The sequence below is a fragment of the Cebidichthys violaceus genome, unplaced genomic scaffold (assembly GCF_023349555.1).
Source record: "Cebidichthys violaceus isolate CVI_PGR_0920_01 unplaced genomic scaffold, fCebVio1.0.p SCAF_51, whole genome shotgun sequence".
NCBI lineage: Eukaryota > Metazoa > Chordata > Actinopteri > Perciformes > Stichaeidae > Cebidichthys > Cebidichthys violaceus.
The window spans coordinates 1800132-1824264 of NW_027176717.1; the positions used below are offsets into that span (position 1 = coordinate 1800132).

At 41.4% G+C, this 24133-nt stretch overlaps 1 protein-coding gene across 6 annotated transcripts in view; it reads left to right on the forward strand.

Annotated features, from left to right (window-relative positions):
• cacna1c (calcium channel, voltage-dependent, L type, alpha 1C subunit) overlaps positions 1-24133 on the forward strand; it is a 242937-nt gene that overhangs the window by 195529 nt on the left and 23275 nt on the right. For all 6 annotated transcript variants that reach the window (XM_068731360.1, XM_068731361.1, XM_068731363.1 and 3 more), the window contains 20 exons: positions 9831-9857; positions 11710-11870; positions 12170-12243; positions 12370-12521; positions 12815-13016; positions 13143-13263; positions 13620-13734; positions 14346-14481; positions 14596-14665; positions 15174-15306; positions 15430-15559; positions 16794-16853; positions 17174-17280; positions 20369-20456; positions 20569-20676; positions 20769-20821; positions 20974-21120; positions 21351-21552; positions 22123-22281; positions 22403-22513. In XM_068731360.1, coding sequence (XP_068587461.1) covers positions 9831-9857; positions 11710-11870; positions 12170-12243; positions 12370-12521; positions 12815-13016; positions 13143-13263; positions 13620-13734; positions 14346-14481; positions 14596-14665; positions 15174-15306; positions 15430-15559; positions 16794-16853; positions 17174-17280; positions 20369-20456; positions 20569-20676; positions 20769-20821; positions 20974-21120; positions 21351-21552; positions 22123-22281; positions 22403-22513 — 2356 coding nt within the window. The remainder of the gene's footprint in view (positions 1-9830; positions 9858-11709; positions 11871-12169; positions 12244-12369; positions 12522-12814; positions 13017-13142; positions 13264-13619; positions 13735-14345; positions 14482-14595; positions 14666-15173; positions 15307-15429; positions 15560-16793; positions 16854-17173; positions 17281-20368; positions 20457-20568; positions 20677-20768; positions 20822-20973; positions 21121-21350; positions 21553-22122; positions 22282-22402; positions 22514-24133) is intronic.

Sequence of the window (24133 nt, forward strand, 5' to 3'; positions counted from 1 at the left end):
ATGAACACCTGTGAGCCTGCCGCCTTTTCATAAGAAAAAAACTGGAAAACACCTGTCAAACAAAACCCAAAAAACACCATAACCATAGCCCCTATTGCTCCAAAATGAATACTCGAGAGGGAGGATGACTTGAAGAACAGATCATGCGAAAATTGTGTCTGTAGTGTAAAAAAAAGTGGCTTCAATGGCGATTTAGAAATGGGGTACGGTTGTCTGTGCAAGACTTTTTTGAAGTACATTTTAACATTGGGGTCTATGGAGGAGAAAGTTGGTTTTCCTCTCAAGTAAAGGCTTTTGTGCCAAATGTGTAAATCTGTGAGATTCCATCGTCATATGTCTACGACAAGGACAAGATTAGCTACGTTTCCATCCAAAAATTATGCATGTAGAGTGAAAATTGAGGAGTCAGTCGCAAAAGACAAATATTTTTTTCACAGAAATCTCAGGCTTCTCTTCACTCTAGCGATGACATCACGCACTCTAAGCTGCGCAATACACACCCATTATAAAAGCAGAAAAGGACTGAAAAACACATAAAAGCAAAATTGCTACAGCTCAAAAAGTATAAAAGATATCAAAATGATTATAACATACAATCGTTGATCGGGGTTTTCTCAACATTTGAAAGTTTAAATGGTGTCTGTAGCTGAAAGTATGAGGAAGTACAATGATCTGAAAGTTGAACAAGTTTAAGAGGATTTGAAAAGTTTCTCCATAGACATCCCATTCAAAAAAAAATTGCAAAAAGCTTAATAATTCAAAAAGTTGAAAGATTAGAAAAATGATGAGAAATAGCACCCCTCTCCTGAAAAAGCTGAACATTTATATAGTTGAATGGTTTCTGTAGCTTAAGAAATGTGGAAGTTATTAAGTGCCAAAATACGTACGGAAGAAATAGTTGAATAAAGATTCGAAGAACAATACTTGGAATGCTGAATCAGCATTCCAACAATAAGCCCGCAGGATTACAGTCAGTGTGCTTTGGCACAGGCAGTATTACTGCCTTGTGCCACAAAGCCACACTGAATAATAAGCCCGCAGGATTACAGTCAGTGTGCTTTGGCACAGGCAGTATTACTGCCTTGTGCCACAAAGCCACACTGAATAATAATAATAACTAGAAAATGCATTTCCTGCTGAAAATGCGTTGGAATGCTGAAAGCTGAAAGCTGAAATGAATTGCAAAAACATTGCTGAAAATACAGAAATGAGAAATGTTGAAGCCCGAAAGCATTTAAACTGCACTGCTGAAAACCCTTCTAGTTGACACGTCTAACTATGGTGTCAGTAGCTGAAAATATGAGAAAGAAGAAGGCTTTGAAAGTTGAAGAAGTTTAACAGGATTTGAAGATTTTCTCCATAGATATCACATTCAAAACAAATTGCAAAAAGCTTAATAATTCAAAAAGTTTAAAGATTACAAATATGAAAAATATCACCCCTCTCCTGAAAAAGCTGAATATTTTGATATTCAAACAGCTTCTGTGGCTTAAAAAATGTCAGCAGTAGTGATATTTGTAGTAGTAGAAGTTGTAGTTGTAGTAGAAGTATTATTAGTAGTAGAAGTATTAGTAATTAGAAGAAGCAGTATAAGTAGTAGTATCAGTAGTCGTAGTAATAGCTGTAGTAGTGGTCGTAGTATTTAATATAACAGTAGTAGTAGTAGAAGAAGTAGTAATAGTAATGGCAGTAGTTGAAGTGTTAGCAGTCGTATTAGTACTAGTAGCAATCGTACTAATAGCTGTAGTAGTATTGGTACTGGTAGTAGCATGAATAGCAGCAGTAGTGATAGCAGAGAGAGAGCCAGAGGGAGAGAGGGAGAGACAGAAAGAAAGACAGAGAGAGAAACACAGAATGACAGGAAGACAGAGATAGAGAGACTGAATGAATGAGTGTGAGAGAGTGAGAAAGGCAGACAGACAGTTATTTGTACTGAGTGAGTGAGACAGGCAGACAGACAGTTATTTGTACTGAGTGAGTGAGTGAGTGAGTGAGACAGGCAGACAGACAGTTATATGTACTGAGTGAGTGAGTGAGTGAGACAGGCAGACAGACAGTTATATGTACTGAGTGAGTGAGGGAGACAGGAGGACAGACAGCCATCTGGATTGAGTGAGAAGAGCAGACAGACAGTTATATGTACTGAGTGAGTGGGAGAGAGAGACAGGCAGACAGACAGTTAGATGGACTGAGTGTGTTTGAGAGAGAGAGACAAGCAGACAGACAGTTATATGAACTGAGTGAGTGAGTGAGACAGGCAAACAGACAGTTATATGAACTGAGTGAGTGAGACAGGCAGACAGTTATATGTACTGAGTGAGTGAGTGAGACAGGTGGACAGACAGTCATCTGGATTGAGTGAGAAGAGCAGACAGACAGTTATATGTACTGAGTGAGTGGGAGAGAGAGACAGGCAGACAGACAGTTACATTGACTGAGTGATTTGGAGAGAGAGAGACAGGTAGACAGACAGTTAGATGGACTGAGTGATTTGGAGAGAGAGACAGGCAGACAGACAGTCAGATGGACTGAGTGTGTGGGAGAGAGTGAGACAGGCAAACAGACAGTTATATGAAGTGAGTGAGTGAGACAGGCAGACAGACAGTTATATGTACTGAGTGAGTGAGTGAGACAGGTGGACAGACAGTCATCTGGATTGAGTGAAAAGAGCAGACAGACAGTTATATGTACTGAGTGAGTGGGAGAGAGAGACAGGCACACAGACAGTCAGATGGACTGAGTGTGTGGGAGAGAGAGACAGGCAGATAGTTAGATGGACTGTGTGTGTGGGAGAGAGAGACAGGCAGACAGACTGCTAGATGGACTGAGTGATTTGGAGAGAGAGACAGGCAGACAGACAGTCAGATGGACTGACTGTGTGGGAGAGAGAGACAGGCAGACAGACAGTTATATTAACTGAGTGAGTGAGTGAGACAGGCAAACAGACAGTTATATGGAGTGAGTGAGTGAGTGAGACAGGCAGACAGACAGTTATATGTACTGAGTGAGTGAGTGAGTGAGTGAGTGAGACAGGTTGACAGACAGTCATCTGGATTGAGTGAGAAGAGCAGACAGACAGTTATATGTACTGAGCGAGTGGGAGAGAGAGACAGGCAGACAGACAGTCAGATGGACTGAGTGTGTGGGAGAGAGAGACAGGCAGACAGACAGTTTTATGAACTGAGTGATTGAGACAGGCAGACAGTTATATGTACTGAGTGAGTGAGTGAGTGAGACAGGTGGACAGACTGTCATCTGGATTGAGTGAGAAGAGCAGACAGACAGTTATATGTACTGAGTGAGTGGGAGAGAGAGACAGGCAGACAGACAGTTACATTGACTGAGTGATTAGGAGAGAGAGGCAGACAGACAGTTATATGAACTGAGTGAGTGAGTGAGACAGGTGGACAGACAGTCATCTGGATTGAGTGAGAAGAGCAGACAGACAGGTATATGTACTGAGTGGGAGAGAGAGACAGGCAGACAGACAGTCAGATGGACTGACTGTGTGGGAGAGAGAGACAGGCAGACAGACAGTTACATTGACTGAGTGATTTGGAGAGAGAGACAGGCAGACAGACAGTTATATGGAGTGAGTGAGTGAGACAGGCAGACAGACAGTTATATGTACTGAGTGAGTGAGTGAGGCAGACAGACAGTTATATGTACTGAGTGTGTAGAGAGAGACAGACAGACAGAGAAAGTGTGTGTGTGTGTGTGTGTGTGTGTGTGTGTGTGTGTGTGTGTGTGTGTGTGTGTGTGTGTCATTGGTTCCCATGGTGACGACGCAGCAGTTGGAGAGTCTGTGAGTCTGTGTGTTTATAAACATCAGTAATTAGCTCAAGCACAAACACCTGTGAGCCTGCCGCCTTTTCATGAGAAAAAAACTGGAAAACACCTGTCAAACAAAACCACAAAACCCCCATAACCATAGCCCCTATTGCTCCGATATTAAGACTGAAGTGCAAGGATGACTTGAAGAACAGATCATGCGAATATTGGATCTGTAGTGTAAAAAAAAGTGGCTTAAATGGCGATTTAGAAATGGGGTACGGTTGTCTGTGCAAGACTTTTTTGAAGTACATTTTAACATTGGGGTCTATGGAGAAGAAAGTTGGTTTTCCTCTCAAGTAAAGGCTCTTGAGCCAAATGTGTAAACCTGTGGGATTCCAAAGTCATATGTCTACGACAAGGACAAGATTAGCTACGTTTCCATCCAAAAATGATGCATGTAGAGTGAAAATTGAGGAGTCAGTCGCAAAAGACAAATATTTTTTTCACAGGAATCTCAGGCTTCTCTTCACTCTAGCGATGACATCACGCACTCTAAGCTGCGCAATACACACCCATTATAAAAGCAGAAAAGGACTGAAAAACACATGAAAGCAAAAATGCTACTATTCAAAAAGTGTAAAAGATATCAAAATGATTATAACATACAATCATTGGTCAAGGTTTTCTCAACATTTGAAAGTTTAAATGGTGTCTGTAGCTGAAAGTATGAGGAAGTAGAAGGATCTGAAAGTTGAACAAGTTTAAGAGGATTTAAAAATATTCTCCATAGACATCCCATTCAAAAAATAAGTTGCAAAAAGCTTAATAATTCAAAAAGTTGAAAGATTAGAAAAATTATGAGAAATAGCACCCCTCTCCTGAACAAGCTGAACATTTATATAGTTGAATGGTTTCTGTAGCTTAAGAAATGTGGAAGTTATTAAGTGCCAAAATACGTACGGAAGAAATAGTTGAATAAAGATTCAAAGAACAATACTTGGAATGCTGAATCAGCATTCCAACAATAAAGATTAGGATAACAATACTTGGAATGCTGAATCAGCATTCCAACAATAAGCCCGCAGGATTACAGTCAGTGTGCTTTGGCACAGGCAGTATTACTGCCTTGTGCCACAAAGCCACACTGAATAAGCCCGCAGGATTACAGTCAGTGTGCTTTGGCACAGGCAGTATTACTGCCTTGTGCCACAAAGCCACACTGAATAATAAGCCCGCAGGATTACAGTCAGTGTGCTTTGGCACAGGCAGTATTATTGCCTTGTGCCACAAAGCCACACTGAATAATAATAATAAGCCCGCAGGATTACAGTCAGTGTGCTTTGGCACAGGCAGTATTACTGCCTTGTGCCACAAAGCCACACTGAATAATAATAATAAGCCCGCAGGATTACAGTCAGTGTGCTTTGGCACAGGCAGTATTACTGCCTTGTGCCACAAAGCCACACTGAATAAGCCCGCAGGATTACAGTCAGTGTGCTTTGTCACAGGCAGTATTACTGCCTTGTGCCACAAAGCCACACTGAATAATAATAAGCCCGCAGGATTACAGTCAGTGTGCTTTGGCACAGGCAGTATTACTGCCTTGTGCCACAAAGCCACACTGAATAAGCCCGCAGGATTACAGTCAGTGTGCTTTGGCACATACTGCCTTGTGCCACAAAGCCACACTGAATAATAATACCCCATAGAATTTCAATAGGGCCTTCGCTGGCCCAACGTTGTCGGTGGCTCGGGCCCTAATAATTCTTTGAATTACAATAGGGCCTTCGCCCGACTTCGTCGGTGCTCGGGCCCTAATAATAATTCTTTGAATTACAATAGGGCCTTCGCCCGACTTCGTCGGTGCTCGGGCCCTAAATAATTCCTACAGTTTCAATAGGGACCTCGCGGCCCGACGTTGTCGGTGCTCGGGCCCTAATAATAATAATAATTCCTACAGTTTCAATAGGGACCTCGCGGCCCGACGTTGTCGGTGCTCGGGCCCTAAAAAGATTGGACATCCTCTTTTTGCAAGAAACTCACACCACTCCATCAGATGAAGTGGACTGGGGTCTATGGTGGGAGGGCTCATGCACCCTGAGCCACGGCACCAATCTCACTGCCGGAGTAGCCGTGCTGTTTAGAACAGCAGCCAATGCAACAGTGCTGTCTGTCACTGAGGTGGTGAAGGGTCGTCTGCTGATGGTGAGGGCGGAGATAGAGGGCTCGCTTTACTGCTTCCTGAATATATATGCACCGAATCAGGGGTCAGAAAGAGCACGCTTCTTCACTGTGCTGCAAAACGAACTGCAGAGCTGCCATCAGGAGCAACTGATCATCGGAGGGGACTTCAACTGCACTCTAGACTTCACCATAGACAGGAACAGTGAGGAACCACACCCACAGTCAGCTCAGAGTCTCCGCAACGTCATCACACACCTAGATCTGTTGGATGCATGGAGAGTAAAACACCCACAAAACAGGCAGTACACATGGGTCAGGGTCAGCAACGACAGGATAAGTGCAGCCAGGCTGGACAGAATCTACATCTCGCACAGTCTCAGTTCCAGACTGAAAAACAGCACAATCAGTCCAGTCGGGTTCACCGATCACCACCTCGTCAGCTTAGGGTTGATAACCTCACCGGGTGAAAGGGTTAACTCCTACTGGCATTTTAATAACAAGCTTCTACAGGACAGAACCTTTTGTCAGAGCTTTGGGGTTCTTTGGCAGCAGTGGAAAACTGAAAAAGTTTGTTTCAGTTCTATGAAACAGTGGTGGGAGGTCGGAAAAGCACAGATCCGTGTGTTCTGTCAGCAGTACACCTCAAACGCCACCGCTAAAATCAAGTCTGCTGTCAAGGACCTTGAAGCTAACATAAAGAGCATTGAGGAAGGCTTCCAGAGAGACCCAGATCCCAGTGTGGGCCAACTGCTGAAGGAGAGGAGGATGGAGTTGAGCTCCTTCCTGCAGGAGAGAGTGACAGGAGCTCTGGTCAGGTCCCGTTTTCTCCAGTTGAAGGACATGGACGCCCCTAGTTCGTTTTTTTTCAACCTGGAGAGATCGGTGGCGCAGAGGAAGCGGATGACCTGTCTGAAGCTCCCAGGAGGAAGGATAACCACCGACCAGAGGGAGATGAGGACTCATGCCGTGGGCTTCTACACTGCTCTTTTTGGGGAGGAGCAGTGCTTTACAGAGAGCCGTAAGGAGTTCCTGGAGGGTCTTCCACAGCTCAGTCCAGCAGAGAGGGCTACGCTGGACGGAGAGCTGACGCTGGAGGAGCTGACGGCTGCAGTGAACCAGATGGCTTCAGGGAAGACTCTGGGAATCGACGGCCTCTCCACGGATTTCTTTAAGCAGTTCTGGAACATTATCGGTTGTGACTTACATTGTGTTTTGTTGGAATGTTTTAAAACTGGATCACTTCCGGTCTCATGCCAGGGGGCGGTACTCTCCCTGCTGCCCAAGAAGGGCGACTTGGCCCTTCTGAAGAACTGGAGACCAGTGGCCCTGCTGTGTACTGACTATAAGGTGCTTTCCAGAGCCTTGTCTAACAGACTGAGAGAACACTTGGAAGTGATTGTAAATAGTGATCAGACATACTGTATCCCAGACAGAACAGTGATGGACAACATTTTTGTGATTCGTGATGTGCTCGATGTTTGTAAATTTCACAATGTCAATGTAGGTATCGTCTCACTTGACCAGGAGAAGGCGTTCGACAAGGTGGATCACTCCTATCTTTTTTCTGCACTTAGGGCATTTGGGCTTGGTGATGTTTTTTTTGTCTTGGGTGGGTTTGCTGTACAGTGGTGCTGTATGTATGGTTAAAATGGGAGCTGGGCTGAGTCGCCCGATCCCGGTACAGCGAGGGATTAGGCAGGGCTGTCCGATCTCAGGGCAATTATACAGTCTTGCTTTTGAGCCTCTCTTGTGCAGGCTGAGGAGTCGGCTCAGTGGTTTGGCACTGCCTGGGTCCTCCAGTCTTTGTCGTCCCCTCGCAGTATCTGCATATGCTGATGATGTAAACGTCTTCGTCAGGGACCAGGGAGATGTTCAATGTCTCTATGGCTGTGGCCCCGCCTGGATGGACACTGCTAGACTGCTGCTGAGGAGAGCTGGGCGGTTGGGATATGATAACCAGCTCTTTCTCCTACAACATGAGGAAGTGGACTTGGCCGGGCTGACACCATTCTACGGCTCTGTTCTGCAGGCGTGGCAGATCTTTACCACTTCACGTAAAGCTGAGGAGACTCCAGGCGTGTGGCTGCTGGAGGAACCTCTGTTCTTCAACAGCTTCATCAGGGCTCAAACGCTGCAGTCTGCCAGCCTGTGAACACATCTAAGACAAGCCGGCTGTACTAATCTGGGGCATTTGCTGAAGATGTCAGCGACGGCAGCATCCAGGGTCACCTTTAGTCAGAAGGCCAACATCACGTCTGTCAGGCTGATCAACAGAGTAGTGGAGGAGGTCTGTGCCGCCCTGCCACAACACCTGAGAGCGTTTGCAGGAAACTGTACTCTGTCTGACCAGTGGGATGAAGAGAGTGAGTACACTCCCCCAACTCTGCTCATTGCCCCAGCTGTGGGCGACTGGCAGGGGGGAGGAAACAAGCTGCTGATGTTCACAACCCCTCACCTGGACAAGTTTCAGGTGGCAGAAAAGAAAGCAATTTATGAAATCTGTGTAAAGGTTGTGAACTTGCGCTCTCTGGCAGGGTTGAAGGAGTCGAGGTGGACCGAGTTTTTTGGCCCAGAGTTTTCCTCGAAAGGCAGCTGGAGGTGCATGTACAAGCTGCCCGTTGAGAAACGGACAGCAGACCTCCAGTGGAGGGTTGTGCATGGAGCTATAGCCACGAACAGATACCGGGCACACCTGGATCCACAAATTGGTGAGGAGTGTGATTTCTGCTCTCAGACCAAGACCCTGGAGCACTTGTTTGTTCAATGTCCTCGGCTCTCGGCACTATTTGAACGTTTAAAGAGGTGGTTTCAGGGTCTCGGAGAAGACTTTTCTTTCACTTTATTCATCTTTGGTCCAAAATACTGTGTAAAAAAGAAGGCTGTCCACACTCTAATGAACTTTTTATCTGGTTCTGCCAAGTTGGCCATCTGGCTAACACGCAAGAATCGGGTTAGGGGTGCCGGCAGTGAGGATCCAGTAAGAGTTCTGGAGGGTCTGTTGAAGGCCCGACTCAGGGTGGAACACACCTACTACCAGACGGTGGACAATTTAAAGGCTTTCAGGGACAGATGGATGACTGGGAGCATTTTGTGCTCAGTGGGTGCTGGTGGAGAGCTGGTGGTGAACTTCTGAATGTATTGATCATTGACATAGATTGTTTATTTGTTCTTTGGTGTTTTAACTTGTTTATTTTTTTTGTTTTGATTTATTTGAAGTTTTTATTTTTTTTTCCCATTTTTTTTGCTTTTCAAATGATGTTTTAGAATGTTTCTGGTTTCACTGGAATAGTGAAATAAAGGAACTTTAAAACCCAAACCCTCTCCTCTTCTCTTCTCCTCTCCTCTCCTCTTCTCTCCTCTCAGAGACAATGTCTTCCATAATCTGTTGTCCTCAGTACTTTATGTATGTACTTTTTGCTGTTACAGTGGTGAACAATCAACAGACATTTTTCTATTTATACATTGTGTTTTTTCACACCAGGACTGATTAGAGGTAACTAACTTAAAGCATTTTTTCTTCTTTTGACTGGATTCCACTGTTTGTATGTGTTCTTGGGGTGATTTGCTCTAAAGAAAAGTGGGTGAATTACTGACGTTCATTCAGTTCTGCAGAAAAAATACAAGACTGTCAGCTTTTATGCTTGATTAGTGTAGTTCCCCTCCACCTCTGAACTATTGTTTAAACGTTTATTTGGTGATGTAAAGTAACTGCATTTACAAAAAGGCAGGACATTCTGGACCCACACTAAGTTGTTGAAGCAACATATTTGCTGAGGCAAATATCACTTTCAAATCACCCCTTTCATGTTGTGTACCTGTCTGTGTGTGTTATGTGTGTGTGTGTATAATCCATTCTGTTTTCTGTGTTCCAGAAATAGGATCTCCAAATCCAAGTTCAGGTTAGTACATGTTATCATAGTCTTTCAATTCACCTGCTCTAATGTCTCTACTGATGTGGTCGCTGGGTGTGTGTGTGTGTGTGTGTGTGTGTGTGTGTGTGTGTGTGTGTGTGTGTGTGTGTGTGTGTGTGTGTGTGTGTGTGAGTGTGAGCTTTGCTCTGTAAAGGAATAGTTCTACTTTTAGAAAATAGTTTCTTTCTTGCAAAGAGTTAGATGAGAAGATCAATAATCATGTCTGTATGGTAAATACCGATCTACAGCCAGTTAGCTTAGCATAGAACATAGACTGGAAGCAGGGGTAAACAGCTAGCCTGGCTAAGTTAACGAGACCAGCCGACCAGCACTGCTAAAGCTCACTAATTAACATGATTTATCTCCTTTGTTTAATCCGTACAAAAAAACGGTTGGTTATGGTTCAAGGGAGGTTATTGGCAAGGCTATTTCTTGGCTGGGCACCATAACAATGTTCTTTACCTTTGGATAGAGCCAGGTTGGCTTTGTCCAGCTGTTTCCACTCTGAGCTCAGCTAACTGGCTGCTGGCTGTAGCTTCATATTGAACAGCAGATATAAGAGAATATATCTGAACAAATGAATGAGGTCTATTTATTCCTATCAGGGACAGTTGTTGTACATGTTAATATGAAAAAATGACTGTAACACGGGTTGTTTTGTAAGGCTACACAATATGTTTCCTCAAATAACAATCATAGACATTAGAAATGTCTTTTTCTGTAAGAATGCATGTCTGCTTGTGTTGTGAGTCGTGTCTCATGTAACATTCAGTGTGTGCATCATGGAGAAACCGCTGTGTGCCATACATGACTCTAAATAGCTTATACACTCTGGTGAAACATACATTTTGTATTGGCAAGGAAGAAAAACACTTCCTGGTGAGCTGTGAAGTCTCCTTGCAACCATGTCTGTTGTTGTGGAGGAAGGGATTAAGGGTGAACAATCAATAGACACCCACAACAGAAAGAGACAGATGATTGATTAGGGCAGTTATGGTCTGGATTCATTTAGTTGTTATGAATAAAAGCTGATTGGTCTGATAGATTTCCTGATAGATTTTCTTGTAATTACATGCTACTGTTTGCCTCTGTGCAAATACTGCACAAGTGTCTGGATGGATTTCAGTTGGACAATCATCGGTGCATCAGTGTAGGTGAAAATTGGCGTGACCCTTTAAGTGGAGTGCTTCACTTAGATGTGAGTGAGAGGTGTGGAGCTGGCAATTACCAGAAACAATACATTTAATTTTTTTAACAGTACTAGTGGGCAGGAAAAGTGCAAAAGACCTTGTGGACATAACACCACTGAACAACATCTTGAATTGTCTAAAACAAAAGAAATTGTTGTTTTTTTTTGCTAAAATGAACCACTTCTTCATTTGAAGCAGGAATTTCCCTTCAAGTGTGAATCACGGTGTGACATAGTTCAATTTAAATTTGTCCATTCAATCATTTCATAAGAATCAGCGGTCCTTTTTTTTTTTGCCTTAAATGGTTCATATCTCATTGTGCAACAAAGCTTGTCGTACTGGCTTTTTCTTGGTGTGAAATGTCTTTGAGGATGACTAACTGCTCCACAGCTCAAGAGACTACCACCGGCCAAGGGATGATGTTATCACTACTCTGTAGACAGACTAATTGACTCTTTCTTTTTCTTCTCTCTCATCCGCTGTTTGTTTCTTTTGATCATTCTTTCGTTTTTCTCATGGGCCTCTCCTCTTTCTTTCCTCCCTCATCTGCTTCTCTACTCTCTTTCCCACGTCCCTCCTTTTCCCCACCTCTCCTCTCTCCCTTCCCTACTCACCTCCCCATCTCTCAATTTCTGCTTCTTCCTCCTCAGTCGATACTCTCGGAGGTGGAACAGGCTGTGTAGGAGAAAGTGCCGGGCGGCGGTCAAATCGCAGGTTTTCTATTGGCTGGTCATCTTCCTGGTTTTCCTCAACACTCTGACCATCGCCTCTGAACATCACCAGCAGCCTCAGTGGTTAACAGATGTACAAGGTATGTGAGCACACAAATACATACATACATACATACATACATACATATACACACACACACACACACACACACACACACACACACACACACACACACACACACACACACACACATACATACACATACACACACACATACATACATACACACATACACACATACACACATACATACACACATACATACATATATACATACATACGACACCTTTTTGTGTTGTATTTCCTTTTCCACCCTTTCTCTTTTTATTCTTCCCTTGTTTCCTCTTTCCTTACTCTCCTGTCTTTCCTCCTCCTCAGACATAGCCAACAAGGTGTTGCTAGCACTCTTCACCGGTGAGATGCTGTTGAAGATGTACAGTCTGGGTCTGCAGGTTGGTGCCTAAACATTATTTTCCTCAAAATTAGTCGCATGGGAACATATTGTATTGTTTGTCAGTAGAAATGTAAACTCCTGTCTCAAGTATTTGCTACCTTAAATCTCTCCAAACTCTCCACAGGCGTACTTTGTTTCGCTCTTCAATCGCTTCGACAGCTTTGTCGTATGTGGAGGAATTCTTGAGACCATTCTGGTGGAAACCAAGATCATGTCTCCTCTCGGCATCTCTGTGTTGCGCTGCGTACGCTTGCTGAGAATCTTCAAAATAACCAGGTTAGTTTAGACATTTTGAATATTGACAATTATTGAGTATCCTGTTGCCCTTCCACACACACATACATTAACATTTGAAAGTCACCTCTTGCTGCACTGGATACTGAAACACATTAGCAACTATTGCCAAATGTCCTCAGGATCCTCATAAGAAAGGAAACAAATAAAATGGCAAACATATTCAAGTATGTAGTGTGTTTGTGGCGGATCAATGTGTAGTTATCTTCTTTTCCACCTGTATGTACTTCCGTTCGTGTGCATGCACACATGTTAACCGGATGTCTCTCCCACAGATACTGGAACTCCCTGTCCAACCTGGTGGCCTCCCTTCTAAACTCTGTTCGCTCCATTGCTTCCCTGCTGCTCCTGCTCTTCCTATTCATCATCATCTTCTCCCTGCTCGGCATGCAGCTGTTTGGGGGCAAATTCAACTTCGACGAGACCAGACGCAGCACCTTTGACAACTTTCCCCAGTCTCTGCTCACCGTGTTTCAGGTAATGATACTGCAAATGTTTCTGGTCTGCGTCTTGTGTTTCTGTGTCTTCTATTCTCAGCTCGTGTCCATAAAATGATGACTGATTTTCTCAAGATTTGAATTCAATTTCTTTCTTTCTCCACAGATCCTAACGGGAGAGGACTGGAACTCTGTGATGTACGATGGTATCATGGCGTACGGTGGACCGTCCTTCCCCGGCATGCTGGTCTGCATCTACTTCATCATCCTCTTCATCTGTGGAAACTGTATCCTGCCTCAACAGAGCCCAACATAAAGTAGCTACATAACAGCCTATATGAAGTGGATCTGAAGTCTGCAAAAGTCTGGAGCTTGTTTTCTGATTCCGTTAAATTGCGTCCTATCAACCACATAACATTGGGTCTGGTTGTGATTTGAATCATAGGAGGATATAGCAGGAGGGAAGGGTCTGTTTTGCATGATATCACTCATGAAGCCCACATTTAGAATCTCTACTCAAGCAGTGTCTTTCAGATGCAGAAAGATTACTAATTATCCACTTAGTCTACCAGGATTACTTGCAAGCAACCACACGAATGACCTGGTGGGTCAGCAACATCCTTAGCTTCAACCCTGTGAACAGATATCTTACTGAATGTCTTCTTGGCCATTGCTGTCGACAATCTGGCAGACGCCGAGAGCCTGACATCCGCCCAGAAAGAGGAGGAAGAAGAGAAGGAGAGGAAAAAACTCGCCAGGTAAAGCAGAAAGAGAAGGAAAGACAGGTAGACAATTAGCTAAACACCACAAACAAATGGTTGGGAGTGAGAGAGTTCTCCCAATCTCAAGGCAATTATGCCGAGAGCCATGTAAGGATGCAGATACTGGAGCCTCGAAATCAAAGTACTAAAAATGCTTAACAATTAGAATACGAACATATTATTATGTTTTAGAGACAGGCTGACATTTGTCTGCTTTTCTTTTTCATTTAAACCAATTTTACTGGGTAATTTCAGCGCCTCATTCAGTACAAAGGTAATTTGTCAGCAATGGTAATGTGAGATTTTAGAGCAGCGGAGGATGATAGTGTCCCCCTCAGTGGCACAAATCATTAAATGTCTCCTTCTTGGTTGCAGCCTGTATTGATCTGCGAAAAAAAAAAGGTGTGATGGAAAACACTCTGTGTTTGACTGTGATTATAACAGCACTGTGATTGAAATACTCCCCATCATTGAAAGTCTAAGTGTTTATTTATTTAGCTAATTTAAATGTGATTCGATACACATCCGCGGATTAACATGGCTCTGACATTGCTCGGGTTAAGAGAAGGGGAAAGGTGCTTATCTTCTCTTCCTCCCTCTTTCTCCAGGTTGGCCAGTCCAGAAAAACGCCATGCCAACGAGAAGCCGCCTCTCGAGGAGGAGAAGAAGAAGGAGAAGAAGAAGAAGGAGAAGATAGAGCTGAAGTCCATCACCTCTGATGGAGAGACAAACACCGCTACTAAGGTACACACACACACACACACACACACACCTCAAAAAGCACAAGCAAGTGTGTGTGTGTGTTGTCAGAGAAATGAATGAGTTGGTAAATAAATAAAATGCTCTCTGTCTCTGCAGATTACCATGGATGACTACTGTGGAGGTGAGAGTGAAGAGAAGAACCCATACCCTGCCAATGATTACATAGGTAAACCACAAACCAGATCCATGTAATGTGTTTATGGAGGAATGATTAGATTAGATCAATCCAGATTAAAATGTTTTTCTTAGTTTGTGACACCTTGGATGTCTAAAACATTATGGCTAATAATAAATATTCTCGATTCAGAATATAAATGGGATTTTCACTTCTGGAACCTTCCTTTAAAGCATGGCTGGCTAGTGATATCTTAGGTCCAGCAACTTTTTGGTCTTTATTTTTACATTTTTAATGAGGCTATTTTTGTCACTTTTCTTCAAAGTAGATATGTTGAAAAACTTCAGCATAACCAACATGTAAATACGCAAAAGCTGCTCAACAACCGTGTTTTAATGCATTGCTTAATATCAGTGTCAACAGGTTGCAAATGTTCCTTTGTGTGACTTTCTGCTAAGGCACATATACTTTAAAACTTTAAGCCAGGCTCCACTCAGTGTCATCATTTTATTTCCTCCTATTCACTATTAACTATTCACTTTTTCCTCCCTCTCATCAGGAGACGATGATGACGAAGAGCCAGAGATGCCAGTGGGCCCAAGGCCGAGGCCGCTGTCCGATATTCAGCTGAAGGAGAAGGCCGTTCCCATGCCTGAGGCCCGCGCTTTCTTCGTCTTCAGCCACACTAACAAGTAAGAGGACACTTTGGCCTAGCCTTTCACCCTATTTGTTCTCTTCTCTATCTGATCGTATAAAATGTCCTATTATTGTCGTAACAAGTGACTCAAATGTGGTTTTCTCACTTTGTTTTTTAGATTCCGGGTTCTTTGCCATAAGATCGTCAACCACAACATCTTCACCAACCTCATCCTCTTTTTCATCCTGCTCAGCAGCATCAGTCTGGCAGCAGAGGACCCGGTCAAGAACGACTCCTTCAGAAACCAGGTGACACACACACGATAAAAAAAACTTGTATTAAATGATACTACAGTATAAACACATATAAGGCCTACTATGCATTAAGGCACAAACAGAGGCAAACATTGTAGTCATCATTAGTTGCCCACACACATTCATTCTGTACTAAAGGGATTATAGCCGACAGCAACATATAGAGGAACCAAAGCTGATTGTGACTGGTCTGTTACACTTAATGAGATTTCTTCCAGAGTACTGTAACCAAGATTAACTTCATGTTAAGAAGATGTGAAATGCCTGTTAAGCTTTGTTTTGTCAACTGAACTCTTTTTATTTTGTATTGAGCCAGGCTGGCATCTTAACATTAACACATGCAGCCAAGAAATATGGTTAAAATGTTTTATTTTTTACTATCCCCCATTCAACCAAGACTGTATAAAATGTATTAATAAGAAGTGGCATATATTGATTTGCATACAACAGCTGAGACTGTATACTCAGCCTTAGGCCAAACTGTTAAATGTCAAAACATGTACTGTTATCTATGGAGACAATGTCTTCACTGCAGTTATAGAGCATCACCATATTGCTTACGTATTAATGTTGTTTAGTGTTTATGCGTGTAGTTTGTAAGCTCAAGTCTAATGTAAAGACTGAGCTCTGTTTGTGTATTTGTTGTTCTCTCAGTGAGCCAGATCCCCTAGGGGCTAATAAAGATCTGCTTTATTGTATTTCCCTTGGCTATGGTATAGGCGGCTGGATATTAGTCTACCTTAGTCTGAAAGCTTAATGAAATTATACATCCTGTTTTTCAGATGCCACTCTGTTTTCAAAGTCTATATTAGTCCAATCGGAATTCATTATCCTCGGACCTGAACCTCCTGGACCATAAGTTCATCCTTAACCCCCGAAAAACTGCACTTCCTCCTGTTTCTCTCTTTGTTTTTAACCATGTAAACAATTCCATGGAAGCTCAGACCTTTACACTGTTGTTTTGTTACTGGTCAGTGTCAGAATGTCAGGTCGATTTTCATTGAGTTAAGTTTTAAAGGTTGCCAAATTCATTCAGCCTTGGAACATGTTTTACAACCTCGGTCACAATTTTGTCTTAGGGTTAGTATTATTACAAATGCAAAGGATGACATAATGAAAGCTATTGAATATTGTTTCAATCCCTGGAATGATATTGTGTAGTGTACATTAGTCATACTGGAAATGGTATCCCTAAACTAAAAACAATGATTCTTTGTTGCTTTGTTAGATCCTGGGCTATGCAGACCATGTCTTTACTGGACTCTTCACCATAGAGATCATTCTTAAGGTAGTATTTTATGTTTGTGATGTATGATAAGGGGTCCTTATAATCTGTAAGTGCTACAGGATTCATTTGAATTACTTTCATGAGGTCCCAAACATATTTTTACACAGCTTCCACATATGATAACAGTAAATAGTCATTCAAATAACTTCAAGTATGTGTCCTTGGTAGTAAACCCTGACCAACTACTCTCAGATCATTTTAAATCAGCTGAAATAAGGCAGTTAGTATCACTATGCATCATATTTGCTCCCCATGTACACTACTAACCTGTGATTTAGCCTCTTTAGTTGACTCTAAATCATGAACTTTGACCCCTACAGATGACTGCCTATGGGGCCTTCGTCCATAAAGGTTCATTCTGTAGAAACTATTTCAATATTTTGGACCTGGTGGTTGTCAGTGTGTCTCTCATCTCTTCTGGAATACAGTGAGTGCAATTGAATGTTTGCTCATGCATGTTTTATACTGTTTTTATGCTGTTATACCCATTTAAATCATTCGCTGCTTCAGCATATTTTAATCAAAATTGTGTGCAACGATACAACCAACGATTTTTGGCAGCAATTCCAAGCGACTTCATCAGTGAAGCTTACAATATCATCAAACATACATTTGTGTTCTTACATGTTAAAGGACTGGACTAGGCAGCCAGATAATGACGAGTGCTTGAGACACTAGTCCAGTCCGAGAACATATAAATCAAGTCGTAAAGTGGCAAAGTGAGGAAAACGATTCTGTTAATGTAAATTGCCCCATGCTTCACACTTCTCTCTATTCTCTAACTATTTTACACTTCATTACTCCAATCCCCTTTTTCTCTTTGTGATGTTTATTGAATATGTTCACTGCTTCTTGTAGCAATTAACTCCTTGAAATGCTGTGATATGTCTGATGTTTAATATGCTATGCTACACTCTCTGTCTCTAATGCTTAATAGACTAGACTTCTCGACGTAAGTCCATATTAGTCCGCATTAATAACCCCCTTAACAAACCTTCACCTTAACTGTGTAAAGCTGTCACTCTTTTGATTTGGTATTTCTACGGCCTTGGAGAGTTTTAGTCGAAGCCTTCTTCAGAGCAAGGAAAACAAACACAAGGCTGTAATCTCTGACCAAGAACAGACGAAGGTTTAATGGGATTGTACTGTAATGATAATAAATGGGTGATTTGCTATTACGAACACATGGTAGGCTTTTGCACCAAAAATGTATCTATACAGGCATCAGCATAATTGGTTTTGATGCAGAGATTGTTTTTTTTTCTGGGCAGAGTGGTTCCCCTCAGGCCTCTAATGTTATAGTCAACCGTCACATCTAGTGAATGTTAATATGTTTGGTAATCTATTCTTTGACATATTTTTGGGGGGCAGCTCAAACTCAGTTGTCATATTTCTGGATAAGCTGAACTCTCCTGGGCAATAGAAACGGCACCTTAATGCTAAAACTCAGTGGTTTTGCCTGTTAAAAGTAGTACGTGTGTGGGATTCTTCTTGAAAACACTACAGTCAAATTAATTGTGATGGTGCTGCATTTAGTAGTGTCTATAAACAATTTATTTTTTACTCCAGTCTCAGTATTTACTGTACATTTTCCTTCAGTACTGTGACTACTCACTATCTCTCTGGGGATATGGATACTTTAAATGTATACCTCTCTTGCCATGTTTCCTTTTAAGTATCTGTGCACATCGAAGTAAAGCTGTAGAAATAGCAAAACGTTATAAAGATGTTAGTAATTTAATATGCAAATGAGCAGTTGTAAAACAAATATCAACATTTAGTAAAAGGTCAGATGTTTTAGGCTAACATTGGTTCACATAAAAGAACTATGGCAGTGTGGCTGATTTGATACTATTAACCTCTTATCTCTGGACGTACATTTATTATTTTTATGCAAACGTTTTAGAATCAGACAGCGTGTAACAGGTTAATCTTTCCCTTCAACCCAGTTAACTGAAGCACAACTTTTGTATTTTTGCTACATTTAAAAAGTTTCAAATTCACTTCACATTTGTCTGGATTGTCTCACTATAAGAATATCTTCACAGCTGGTTTGACTGATATGTTGCTGATGAATTCCCACTCCACATAAACTACCTTTAACTGCCCTTAAACTGTACCTTCCTTTGTAAAATGTTGCACAACGGGTCTTTCCTTACTTTCTGTTTAAAAGTCGACACAGAGTAATGTCACTCCCTTTAAATCACTCCTTTAACCATCTAAAAAGTCACTCCCTTCAAAGGATACATTGACATTTTGAATACACTTTTTTCCCTCTGCCTTTGTGACACCGTAGGAAAAAGTTTTTGTATTTGTTCTTCAGTTAACTGAATGACTGGCTTATTAGCTTTCCACACTGAAATTAAAGGTAGAAGAAAATGGAAAACTAGAATTTTAGCATGTTTGACACCCACTAACGTCACACAGTAATAATACACTTGGGAGGCCTAGTTCAGATTACCAAAGGACCAATGTTCAAGCTTTTTCCAAACATTTACTGTAAAATTCAAAATGTCAAGGTATTGGTTTGATTCTTTTGGTTAGTATGTTAAAACCTTTTCCTTTGAACCATGTCCTTTAAAAGGTCACGAGCTGTTTGACCTTTGGCTTAAACTGACTCTCTTACAATAACTCTCTGTTTGCCTGTTTGTGTCTTTGTGTTGGTCTACTTGTGTTGTACTTGTATGTGTTTGTCCATGAAGCACATGTATTTGTGTGTTTTATTACATAAACAGTTTTGTAATAAAAGTTTTTACTATTGTAGACAAATTATACTAAAACGCTTTATGAATTTATGATTAATGGCCTCTTGAGACATGGTCTATAACCTGATTTTGATAGATAATTAGTACTCTAAACATTGTCAGAGGAGGTGCAACAAGTATAGTATATGATCATTACTGTAGTTATAAGAATTTACCAAATCAGACTGTAATCTGATTATTTAACCAGCTGACTTAAACCAATAAACGTTGACTTCTTGAGATTAATGTGCTTGTCTGCCAATCTCCTGTTAAAAATCTGTCTATATATACATATATATATATATATATATATATATATATATATATATATATATATATATATATATAATATTATAGCATAGTGGTAAGGGTAGGTTGATGATATGCATCATTGCTTTTCAGAATACATTCTGTTAAGGTGATATTTTATGTAAAGATGTGTTCTTGACTTTGTCCAGTTTAATCCCAACTTTACTTATCTTAAAGAGAATCATGGTTATTCTCAGTTTTTATTTGTTTAAATGTAGTTTTGTACTTTTTGTTGAGTGTCATGCGATTTAGCTTCAGTTGTTCAATTTACTTGTATCTTGATTTTAATTTACTTAGCTTTTGAGTGTTGTCTTGATCTCTAGAGTTTTTTTTAATCTCATGCTACAGTTTGTGTTAACAAACTGCTATTGATTGTGTGTGAGTTGTCCCAACCTTGCAAATTGTCTTAATAGTAAAATGTGTGTTTGACTGGTCAGTAGTTTAATTCCATGTGTGTTTCAGGTCCAGTGCAATTAATGTGGTGAAGATCCTGAGAGTTCTGCGAGTGCTCAGACCACTGAGGGCCATCAACAGAGCCAAAGGACTGAAGGTTAGAGCGCTCACACGTCTGAAGACACACAACACATAAAATGTACATATTCTCTTCTTAACAACAAAAGCCACACCCTAATACTCACTATCATTTTTGGGGCGTTTTCCAGCATGTAGTGCAGTGCGTCTTTGTGGCCATCCGGACCATCGGCAACATTGTCATCGTCACCACGTTGCTCCAGTTCATGTTCGCATGTATCGGAGTACAGCTCTTTAAGGTAGGAGGAAAGGAAGGGAATGTCTTTAGTGATAATGTCGTAATCATGTTTTTTTCAATACTGAGTTGTACATTTCTATGTTTTTCCATCAGGGCAAGTTCTTCTTTTGTACCGACACCTCTAAACAAACTCATGCAGACTGCAGGTAAGAGATCCCTCCTGCAAGCAAGCTTGTTGAACTCTCTCTTATAGCAACTACTGGATAAAACGTGAATATATGTGTGTGTGTGTGTGTGTGTGTGTGTGTGTGTGTGTGTGTGTGTGTGTGTGTGTGTGTGTGTGTACTTGTATTTACAGGGGTTCCTACATTATGTATAAGGATGGTGATGTGGGGAAGCCTCAAAGAGCCCAGAGAGTGTGGGAGAACAGTGACTTTAACTTTGACGATGTCCTGCAAGGCATGATGGCTCTGTTTGCGGTGTCTACCTTCGAGGGCTGGCCAGGGTGTGTGTCTACATACAAACACAATTTGTTTTGATCTGCGCACTGTATGTACACTGTGTGCTTGCTTTTCAATTTTACAGCAGCGTCCTGATATCCTACCCTATACTTTCTGCTAATTAAAGCTTTTTACTGGATTAACTGAGGGTTAAGCACCTTTCCTCTCCCCCTCTTGCTGTCCTAAAATCTCCACCTTCCTCTCCGTCAATGAATCTGTCCCTGCCCTCCCTCAGGTTACTGTACCGGGCCATAGACTCTCACGCTGAGGACGTCGGGCCTGTCTACAACTACCGTGTGGTCATCTCCATCTTCTTCATCATCTACATCATCATCATCGCCTTCTTCATGATGAACATCTTCGTCGGTTTCGTCATCGTCACATTCCAGGAGCAAGGAGAGCAGGAATATAAGAACTGTGAGCTGGACAAAAATCAGGTAGTGTTTGTTTTGTATCAACTATTACTGGATTTGTGCGTATAACTGCAGTTTTTATGCTTTTGTTTAGCAGTAAGACAGACATGAAGTACAAGGTTTCATGTTAAAGTAGAGGGAGAGTGAGTGTTGTTCTAACTGAAGTGGGAAAGTCATTTTGTCATTCAGGAGGCACAAGGGAGTGGGAATGGAGGCCAGGCAGTGGGGGTGAGACATGGGAGAATCTGGAGAGGCTGAACAAGAGTTTTAGGGGCTGAACTACTTGAGGAGTGCAGCCAGGAGGGAGCTGCAGCAGTTCAGACAGAAGATGAGACTAAAGCTTAAAGAAAGAGCCGAGCGAAGTCCCTGCAGCTGTGTTTTCTGTGATGATCTGTGTCCCTGCAAGAACAAGGAAATGCACAGAGGATGGAAGCTGAGACGCTTTTTTAGACTGCCAAAAGACAATTCTGCAGCTTTTCCTCCACGGTGGTCTTGAGTACAGAGTGATGAGGAGTTGGGGAGCTACATAACCAGATAAAAGTTAAAGGCAGATGTGTGTTTGAGTGTGCTCACGTGTTTGTGTGTGTGTCACAGCGTCAGTGTGTGGAGTACGCTTTGAAGGCACGTCCGTTGCGTCGCTACATCCCCAAGAACCCTTACCAGTACAAGGTGTGGTATGTGGTTAACTCCACCTACTTTGAGTACCTGATGTTCACACTCATCCTTCTCAACACCATCTGTCTGGCCATGCAGGTGAGTCTCACACAAACATTCTCACAGAATGCAAGTACGCTCTCTTACAATGGGGTTAATATTACCCCCCTACAGCCCCCTTCTTTGTGGACAATAATGAGTTGTTTATGTGTCTTTGCAGCATCATGGACAGACCAAAAATTTCAACGATGCCATGAACATCCTCAACATGCTCTTCACTGGACTCTTCACTGTGGAAATGATCCTTAAACTGATCGCCTTCAAACCCAGGGTAGGTCCACTTCTCTAGCTGCAGAATAGAATAACTAGTGCAATACAGTAGAGTAGAGCAGCATAGCAAATACTAGATCAAAAACGTTTAATCTACTTACTATTAGTAATAACTTACAACCAATGAATATAACAGAATAGTCAAATGCTGTACGTTTAAGGCTCACATGTACTCACATGTAATGCAAATAACTGCTCCCTGATGTTGAACTGTATATTCATAATCCCTATTTAATTTCCTCCAGATGATAATTGCCATATTGTGGATCTAAAACATGATTAGTGGACGGCATCATTATGTGTAATCTCACTGCTCCCTTGTTACCCTGCTGTTGTTGTTATGTAGTTGTCTGGGTTTATTGGTCCAATTCCACCACTTCGTGGTGCATCAGTAGGTATTTAAACATTAACTGATGGGAATGCCCTCCCCCTATTACAGCAGGGTTATAGGAAAATATTTGAACATTAGCAAAAACATACTTTAATATTATATTTTTACTCTATTGTTGCACAGTGCAAGTTGTAAATCAAAAGTTGAGTAACATGTATTAACAGTTGTATTTACAGTTCATTTTGACTCTGTACTTCAGCTCACTGACTTCTTTAATACACTGAGGTGAGCTGGAGAAATATGAGGGTGAAGTCAAACAGCCTGCTGATTCATTTTCTTGTCTTTCTTTTAGCTTTCCCTTCCGTATAGTTGGCAACAGCGCCTGTGTCACTTTTACACATTATGCTCATTAGAATCAGTACATCAAAACCAAATTCTAAACTATCAATTCTAAATACTCCAGGTTAAAGGAAAAAACATAAATTTTACTTTTTATTTATTTTATATGTGGAGTTAATTGCTGTAAGTTATTTGTTAATGAATGTCATCACAAGTTTTTGGGAGTCAGGGTTTTTTAAACTACTAATTAAAACTTATTATAATTAAAATTATTTTGTTTTTCCATTTAGCTATAAAATCCAAATCATGTTTTACAAAATGTGATCATGTATAATAATGAAAAATAGTTATTTTGTAATAGCTTTTGAAGATAATGATCTATTTGGACCATTTAGGCTTGGGAAGTGACCTCACGCTGCGCTGCATTATGTTATATATTGTTCTCAAGTTAAACTGATCAGATCACATTTTTAAAAGCAGTTTTGTAATTTTGTTAATCTTTACAAGTTGAAAACCTTTACAAAATATACAAACTGATAGCTGTTTTCCTTCTTTCATGAATGAAGTCTATATAATAAGTTAAAGTGCAGCATGTTGACATGTTCCCAAGCCATTTGAACAATGCTAATGAAAATGTAACATGAGTGAGATGATGCATCTTTAGGATGTTCCTTGTTTTGATTGGCTTGACTTTGGTAAACTCTTCCGGCACACACAGAGGACCAGCTCACTAATACTTTTACTTCCAGGTATTACAGTCGTCAACACGCAAGTGGAACCAGCTCCAGTAACATTTGCTTTATGTGCTAATGCCTTTTAACTTGTGTACAGGTTTCTTTGTCTCAGCCTTGTTCCTCAGGTTTCTTTTTTTTACTGTGTTAGTTCTAAACGTCTGAACACATTGTTGATTTGTTTTGGGGTCCACCAACTCAACTTTTAAAAATGATATGT